Below are 9,674 nucleotides of genomic sequence, written 5' to 3' on the forward strand. Positions count from 1 at the left end.
TGACACTGACAACAGTGAAAGTATATCACATACTTAATATTTCGTATGATGCACCGTATGAGGTGCATTTTATTTTGCATTAAATGACTACAGTTTATTTTGAATGCATTATCATAGAATAGGACATATAATAGCATAGTATCATAATGTATATCAGCATGCTAAAAAGTTTCTCAGAAATCATATGCAATGACGATCAATAATCTGACATAGAGGACATCGCGAATTGGAAGACACTGCTTGGGATATGCTATACCAATCGATATAATATACGAAGGCGGCAAAAACAAAATTAAACAAGATAAAAGGCCTGCTTCAGAAAAAATGTATATTAATGGTAAATCAGAATTTCAATCGCCAGTCCAAGATGTGCGCTTACAATTTGATGAAATCAAGTTGATTTTGATTTTTGGGGTTACATTTTGATTACAACTTTTTCATCAACATATTCCTGGGTCCTGTGACACAAAGAGTAGCAATTGATTGTGCGCTTTGTTTTTATGCTTGATTGTACATTGAAGTCAATGCAAATCAAACGTAAAGATATTCTTCTACGATGACTGCTACGCTTTGTGTACAGGCCGCTGGTCTCCTTACGGTTTTGTGAGTGTTAAAAGAGAGATTAAATAAATGATTTGAAAACTTTAAACAATATTTAACCTTTATGCAATACAATGCAATTTAATCTTACAAATTGAACATTGCTCTTTGAATTTTGACATTTTGTTAAGAAATCAAAACAATCTCTCTAATCAGTTCATGATTACAGTAAAGCCAGGTTGTTCAAAGCGATTTTACTATAATATGTGGACCATTCAAACAAGAGACAGAGAAAATAGTATAGAGATATATATCTAACACCACAATTACGATTGTACACTGTAAAAACTGCGGTGTTAAAACTGACACCAATTGGTGTTAATAGAGGATCACACCCTGAGGTGTTAAAATTACACCCTAGAGATTAAACATAACACCAAATAGTGTAAATGAAATAACAAAAGGTGTAATAACACCTATAGGTTTAAAACTAACACCATCAGTTTAACACCGGTTTAAAATAACTGGTGTGGTCCTCTATATGTACACCGGTTAACACCACAATTTTTGCTGTGTAAATAAATAAAGCTTTAAACGTACTTCGAAATATATTTCGACTTGCTATAAGATTCAAAGATAATTATTATCTGAACGGAAATCAATCATGTCAATTGCGGATACCCATTAAATTTACAATCTGAATAGCTATTTACGCATCACTTTGCGGTATAGGCTTTAGAATACGCAATAAATTACCATAGGCATTCATAAATTGGGTTCCAATTGCCTTTTTAAAACATCCGGTATGTCAATACCTTAAGTGTTCAAATAATCCTTGCTATTTGTTAGGACAACTCATAATTCCATGAACTATACTATACGAAGCAGACAGTGTATTCCTCGTAAGACCGCGAGTACACATCAAATGCGTGGGAAAGCGACGGAAGCCAGAAATTCATATCTCCTCAATGAACAATGAGAATAGCTTCACATAAAGAAAATACAATGGCCGAAAGAAAAAAAATCTTTATTCATGGAGTTATGAGAGCAAACAAAGGATAAATCACGGGACTCCTGATGTAGACACTGACGTAAAAATGGAACGCAAATAACAAAAAAATGGAACTACCCCGCACCTACATTTTATCACTCATTATTCTCGACAAGGCAAATGAATAGAAAATATGGGAATACAAGATCGTATTTACCTAGTCCAAAATCAAATTGACTTTAATAATGAGGATCGCATTTCAGTGCACTGATCATGATCTCAATTCTTATTTGAAATTAGTTTCATGAAAATATTCCCTTTCAATATGTCTATTGATATGGACAAGCTAATGAAATATATTTCATAGATTTACCTTCAAATATTCAGCCGTAAATACACGTTCTATCGGGGTTCTGAAATCCGAACTACACAAAGACCACGAAGACGATAGATCAAAATATGTGTTGCTTTTACCCAAAATTTAGATCTTTAAGAATAAAAAAACAGATAAAAAAGGTGTTTCCTATTTTCTTTCATTCCATAAAATCATGAAATAGGCCTATGCAGAGTAAGCATACATTGGACTAAAGATTAAAAAACAAACAGATGTCAGTCAACATGAATTACAACATTAATTGATAAAGGAAGACAATTTTGAAAAAAAAAACGTTGAAAAGGGATGATATTATTGTCGGTTTAGTTTGTGCAGTTGCTTGTATAAAAAGAAAGACGTTCGGGCATCGCATGTTTTTTTTTATATATACCGGGTCACACTGGCAGTACTTTCGAGTTACTGCAACCCTTACATAATTCTTCTGAAAGCATGTATTATACAACAATATAATTCACCAGACCATTATCTTAGCCTGTATATTACATAGATTGTTTGTTATTAATATATATCATCACATTGTTAAGATTGTCTAGTTTTTTTTATTGTTAAAAACGAAAGACTTTGAGAAATATTGCGATTTGTATGGAAGCTAGAAGTTCGAAAGCACTTGAATTATAAAGGTGATAAAATATCCATAGAAACTTTCAATATGGAGTTCATGAATACATAACTATCTATACAACTATAATAGATAAAATATAGCAAGATATACACGGTGATTAATACATTTAATATATGTCTATTTGTGAACATACAGTAGGCAAAATGTTTCAATTTCTTAAACACACTGTGAACAGAGACCTTTGGACTAAAAAACTTTTGATACCCTCCTTCGATATGATTATATCTTTCTGCATAGGAGAACTGTACCAGCCAATTTTGGTTTCAAAAGTGTTTATCTTTTGAACATGTTTTTATTGTTTTATTCGATCATTAATATGTTCTTGCGCAAACAACATCGGTTTAGAACTTGAACCATAAGAGTTTCATATCTAAAGCTGTTTGTACACCCTTTAAATAGAAAAAAAAAACGATTGAGATACAATTGGAATGAATTTGAAATTTATCTGGTTTGCTATTTTCCACCATCCATGTACATCATTTAATGTAATTTCAAGAAGTTATATAAGCCTGAAACACATAAAATTGATATTCACTCGAGGCCGTCAGATTTTCTTGGAATGGTAGGATTCGGTTAGCCTGCAAGGACATTTGACATTAAAAATAATTCTTCACGTGCTGAATGCACTCGAAACAAAGGCAACTGAGTCATTTATTACTACTCAAAAATCGAATTTTGGGTTTTAGTTTTACATAAAAAAAAGACCTGTACATTAAACCGAATTAATTGAACTCAAATGTAAATTCAGAGTTCGCGTTGGTCCCTATTTAGAGCCGATTTGTAATTCATGAAATTTTATAGAGCGTTGTTCGACTGAAGGATGAATCAACTTCAAAAACAAATATTCATTCCGTCACTTGTACAAAACTGTCTAGTAACATAAAACATTTTTAGATTCGATTTCGCTTGTTCGAAACGGACAAAGGTTCATCATAATCATGATAATAAGCACATCACATTAAGTGATTTCAATTAAATCACGATAATTGGGTTTTGATTTGTCTGTTCTTAACCAGAAATAATGATCATCATGATCATAGTACATGTCTGCATGTGAGAATGAACAAATTCAGCAGTCACGAACAAATCTAAACGACATTGATAACATGACAGTTTACTTGGGCACGAAACAACATGAACATTAACGCATTGTGAAGTATGTATAGTCTACATTATGTTTTGCCGTTCATGTCCATACGAAATATCCATATTTATCTGGATTAAAACACATATTTGGCAGCCATTAGTCTTTATAAAAGCAACATTAAACATCACTTTTCATAATCATACTGCGTCAGCACAGCATGTACCTGAGAGTATTTTTGAAAGATCTGATCGATCATGCTACAGGAAGCTTATTCTTTAATTGTGATACATAAAATTATTTGTTGGGAAACGATACTAGAGGATCCTAAAAATGCACAAATATTCGAAGAGTCACGATGATGACAATGAATATTGAAAGTTATATTGCTAGAAATAATCCTTATCAGATGCCACACTGGACTGGCTACCAATTGTCCGAGGCCCAGGTCTACTACTCCTGGGATCACTCCTAAAACCACCACTTTGGTAGCTATATCCTGGATGATAACCAGCGGGACTCCTCATCATTGACGGTGACACTGGACTCGCAGGCGATGACATGGGACTAAATACAGCAACATCCCCTTCCTCATACTCCAACCAATCTCGAACCCGTTTCTCAATGTCCTCGCTTCTTAATTTCTGATCAGGAGGTCCATTCTTTGTTTTCTTAGAATTGGTCCGTCCGCTGATGCCTGGTTTGCCACCAGTTGGTGAGAGATCGAGACCACCGAATTCTTCCTGGAGCATTTCAATGAAAATAAAGTCGGATCCGTCTCTGCTCACCCCGCTGAAGGAATCGCTGAAGAGGGTTGAGTTGCTCTCATCGGTAGAAGATGTGTTTCCGGTGGAAGAACGGGATCGGGGCAGAGCGGGGTTTTTATAGTATCGAGCACCGTTTTGCTTTTTGAAGACATCCGGATGCTGGTGTGCATCACCAGGTGTGTTTGTAGGTTTAGGTACCCGTTGTGGATACTGAGCCATTTCAGTTGTAGGTATAGATGCTCGAGGATCATAATGGCGCGAGATGGGTGGCTGGATTGGCCTTCCCTGGACATCCACTGTGTTTTCAGCCATCATCCTGGGACCCGGAGGTGGTGCGTAGACCATCCCTGGGCCAGATCCACTATAGACTTCCCTTGGTGTAGGATGCCCACCATGAGCTTGTGGAGGCACCAGTGTAGGATCTAGGGCAGGTTGTCCTGGTGGAAAACTGACCGGTCGGTTCTGACCATGACTCCTGGCCAAACGAACTGCTGCACCCTTCGTCTTCGAGCCATCAAGAATAACAGAGTACATGGTTAATTCAGCAGCAGTTAATGATTCCGTAGGTGATGTGGGAGGGGAGAGGTCAAATGAAGGACCACTCATAGCACTCTGCTGTCGGAGCAACTTGCGTTCCTGTCTCATTCGTCTCCGCTTCTGCAAGTCTTCAAACACTTCAAGGAATGTACGAAGCAACCAATATGTGATCTCACTCGCTTCCTTTTTTCGTTCACAGTGAAAGGCATGACATTCGAATAAGCTGTTCTCTGGATTGGAGTCAGTCCTGGTAATGATAGCGAACACTTTCGGATGCTGTTCATCCGCTACTCCATAGCAGATATGATGAATTGGGATCAAAACGTGTTTCTCCTTACCGAAGGCTCCGTTCAAGTCCAGGAAATGGAACCCCTTTTCCGAGATCTGCAGAGCCGATTTCTTAGGCGACTTCTGTCGGTCTTTTAGCTTCATAAGGGCCTCGACGGGCTCAGAAATGTATTCTCTTCCGTACTCGCCCCTGGCAGGCATTTTACCCAGATAGTGAACGGGAAATACGGGGCATTTCTGCTCCACGGGGCCTCTTCCGCTCCGGGGCAATCCGCCGCGATCCTTCTCCAAACTTTTTCGCATAATCAGATTCTTCGACGCCATTCTCCTTCGTTTAATCAACGAGAAGCTAGTGTCTAGTTCCAATTAAGTACAGTCAGTATTCCAAGTGAATGTGGTCCAACAAGTGTTTTCCGGAGCTGCATATTACCATTATTAAGATGGCATATCTTTTTCAACATATAACTATCACCCCTCGATCGCATGGCAGAGGGCTCGAGGAGTGTGTCCTTCTAAAGCGGGAAGTCTATCGACCACAACAGGTTCATTCGGTCGATGGGTAAACTAAATCGTCACGAAACACAATGGCAAACAATTCTTTGACGTAGGCTTTATTCTTCGCTCTCACGATCCTATAGGAAAGTCGTCTGACGGAGAGAAAAGGAAAAATAAGGTTGAGAAGAGAAGAGAGATTGAATCCTATTGTGACGATTCACTGGTTCGTGTCCTGTACGAGAGCATTTCGGGTCGTGCTGTAGACAGATAAGCTTATTTATATTCCAGGGGGTGGGAGGAATAAAGAATGTCATAATACCGGTAGTCATTTCATATCATAATCAACTGGAAAGGAAATGGAGTGATTAAAATCAAAATATTCCTGATACACTGTCATTTAAATCTAGTTATGCTCAGTTAATTTGAAAACCCGTAATGACGGCATAATACCTACCCATTGTGCACGGTATCAGATCTGAAGTAAACAAATTGCGAAATACAAATCGGTTCAAACATCGTGTAGTAAGTCCATGGTTCAAAGTAGACTTGTCTGCAATCTGGTCAAAATGATGCCTCTTGTTTAGTAGATATCGCCTTTTACATGCAGACAACAGAATGGACCGTGTAAATAAAATTGTATTTCCAATCGCCAATGTGTTGAAATCGTTGGAGCTTTATACTCGAGGTACGTGTGTATTAAGTACCATGGACCTTTATAATAAATACGATCACTTAAGACGCCGACTTGTTAAGATCCAAGCTATAAGCTGAAATGTGCTAAAACTCGTCAACCTTAGCGCAAATGATAGCCTAACATCGACAAAAATCAGAAATATAGTTACTTCTATCAATTCAATCTTGCCAACTGAGAACTCCACGATTTTACTCAATGTTCATAGAAATAGGCATCTATGCCACTGTCCAAAGGTCTTGTAATAATAGTTTATATTTGCGTCCAAATTGCAAATTAACAATCTCAATGATAGGCATATCCATGTCGACCTTTAGTCTCTATATCTTGCCATGTTATTGGCTCAAACATGTCTAATATGCATGTATAGGGCTTTTAACTGACCTGCGACTTTATGATCGGGCTCGCTTGTGATTGAGTTTGTATAGACACTGTGCTTGTGATCACAGACGTTTTGCGAAATATTTGGGTACTGAGGGTATATTATACGTCATGTAAATAGTCACTATCATAATGAATAGGCTTATTATAAAAAAAGAAGTTAATATCCACACTATACCCATTTTACGCGTTGACGTCATAGTTTTGATCATTATACTGCTTCCTTCACGTCAGGTACCGTATTATAATGCGCTGGGACATATACGGAATAGCTTGAGATTTCACCACCAAGCCCAGTGACGAGAACACTCTCTCCCTTAACAAATCGCTTTCTTCTCTATTTTTTTTACTGATTGAACTGGGGGTGGAGGACACAAAATTGATGTTTAACGTAGGGGTGCCAATTTGATTCGGAACGTTGGTTGCTTGCTTACAAGAATTCATGCTTTCTTAGGAATCAGGTTAAAGATCACGGCTACCATAATGGGCGCCAAACTGACCCGAAATGAAGGGTGCGCCAAACTGATTTTAAACTAATTTGATCTGAAGTTAGGAGGCGCCAATTCGATTTTAAACTCGGTATAGATCTTAAAATAAGGGGCACCACATTGATCTTGAGTTTGAGGGGCGCCAATTGATCCAAATTAAGGAACACATCATACTCATGATAACAAAAAAGTGTCTTGTTTTGAGGTCCTAATCTCCAATTATTTAAGCGCGCTCTTCGCTTTCGTATTGACAAATATCGCGATCCTCTTAACACTTTTTTACATGTCAGACACACCTTAAAATATTGTTTTCTTTTGGGTAAATACGAAAAAAAATCAGCTCGCGCTACGTGACTGCATTATAATAGCCTGAGTGAGGTACACATCCTGTTTACGATTAGCCATTTTTTTTAAATATGGAGAGTAAGCTAAGCACACGTGAATGTTTTTTTAACCTCCATACGGATCCTCTTAATGATTGGTCTACTATAGCCTACATGTCGTTTAGTATAGTTAAAACGTCCCTTTTGGGTTAGTATACAAGAAATGCACCTAAACTTCATGTAGATTTTAGGACTAACCCAGCCTAGCCAGGCCTCCAAAGAAATAAAAAATACCGTTTTAAGTTTTTCGAGCAGCCAATTTGGGAAAATGCTGATGAATTTATTTTCCGTCCCGCCCCCAAAATGCTGGATCAGGTGCATTTTTCCCAAGTTAAAAAAACTCAACCAATGTGCAACAATACTTATAATTACTTTGAATACATTGAAAATATGTATTTTTGTATGATATTTTTTTTCTCTTCTTTTATTGATGTGCATATCGCCATATGTCACGAGTTGGCTTATCACTCACATTGGGCCGGGCACTTATATACAATCTACCATCATGATTGACCAGTAGAGGGCCCGCCTATACTCTTACAATTATTTGAAAAGCGAAATTCTTTGAAAAAGAAAATTTAAACAACAAAGAAAAAACAACTCCTCTTCTTTCTTTGGAAGACACTTTCCATAAAAAAATATCTGACAAGCAAAAGATATTTTAAAAGGTGAAAATTTAGATTTAAAGGACAAGTCCACCCCAACACAAATTGATTTGAATAAAACAGAAAAATCCAACAAACATAACACTGAAAATTTCATCAAAATCGGATGTAAAATAAGGAAGTTATGACATTTTAAAGTTTCGCTTAATTTTATAAAACAGTTATAATTATGCACATCCTGGTCGGTATGCAAATGAGGAGACTGATGACGTCATCCACTCACTATTTCTTTTGTATTTTATTATATGAAATATGAAATAATTTTATTTTCTCCTCATTGTCAGGTGAAACAATTCTTCGCTAAAAATGTGGAATTAGCATTGTTTAATACTATATGGCTCAGTCAAGTCGGTCCACGTGGTCAAAACTGTAAAAAATGAAATATTGTATAATTCAAACAATAAAAAACAAAAGAAATAGTGAGTGATGGACGTCATCGACTGAATCATTTGCATGTCATTGTGTATAGTGCATATTACTGTTTTGTGAAAAATAAGCGAAACTTTAAAATGCCATAAATTTTTTTACACCTGATTTTGATGAAGTCTGCAGTGTTATGCTGATTTTTCTCTACTTATTCAAATCAACATTTTGCTGTGGTGGACTTGACCTCTAAAAAGTCATTTCACACCTCTCCTTTAACGCTATATGAGGTAACAAAATAAACAATTTGCTTTATGTAGTAAGAAAAATTAAAGGAAAGTAGGAAAATGGCATCATCAGCTGCCCAAGTAACGAATCTTCATGACGGCTATAGCACGCATTTAAATGTTTTCACAAAATGTTGCTGAAATTTGAAATAAAGTTTTTTTATTTGTTTATTTCTGATTTTGATGAACTTCTCAGTATTTTACTCTGTGAATTTTCCTCTATATTCTTATTTTGATTTTATTTTATTTCTGCACTCAGCATAGCCTAGATATGCAACATAACATCTAGGTGATATAATTAAGTTTTCAGCATGAAATACCCTTAATATCAAATATGAGATCTATATACTATAGTTTTCAATCTGAACATGAAATTAAAGAAAGTGGAATAATGAGTCCATCTCACGATCATCACGTACCCCCCCCCCCCCCCCCCCCCCCCCCCCCCTCTGCACATCTATTCCGGCTGAAAACTTCGACGGGCGGTATTCCGTATCTTTCTTTTCCTGTTTTTAGCTTTCATTTCCTCTTCGTCCTGTCGATAGCCACCGCCCCCCCCCTTCATATATTCCTCTATCCGTCTTCTCTCCTTCCGGTTTCCAATCTTTTCCTCGCACACTTGCTTTAAAGTTCTTCAGTCTCCTTAGCTTCGTTCCTAAGTTTTGTGACCAGATTTATTTAAAAAATTCTCTCATTTT

The 9,674-nt window shown here is 36.9% G+C and overlaps 1 protein-coding gene across 1 annotated transcript; it reads right to left on the reverse strand.

The window, feature by feature from the left end:
• Window positions 1-2,815: 2,815 nt before the first annotated feature.
• On the reverse strand, window positions 2,816-6,270 carry LOC121408443. Its single transcript, XM_041599918.1, has one exon. The coding sequence runs from the start codon at window positions 5,545-5,547 to the stop codon at window positions 4,021-4,023; it is 1,527 nt and encodes a 508-aa protein (XP_041455852.1). The 5' UTR covers window positions 5,548-6,270; the 3' UTR covers window positions 2,816-4,020.
• Between the last annotated feature and the right edge of the window lie 3,404 nt (window positions 6,271-9,674).

Source organism: Lytechinus variegatus, chromosome 2 (assembly GCF_018143015.1).
Source record: "Lytechinus variegatus isolate NC3 chromosome 2, Lvar_3.0, whole genome shotgun sequence".
Taxonomy (NCBI): Eukaryota; Metazoa; Echinodermata; class Echinoidea; order Temnopleuroida; family Toxopneustidae; genus Lytechinus; species Lytechinus variegatus.

Coding starts and splice junctions, on each gene's coding strand:
- LOC121408443 (XM_041599918.1), bottom strand. CDS start 5,547: ATGGCGTCGAAGAATCTGATTATGCGAAAAAGTTTGGAGAAGGATCGC.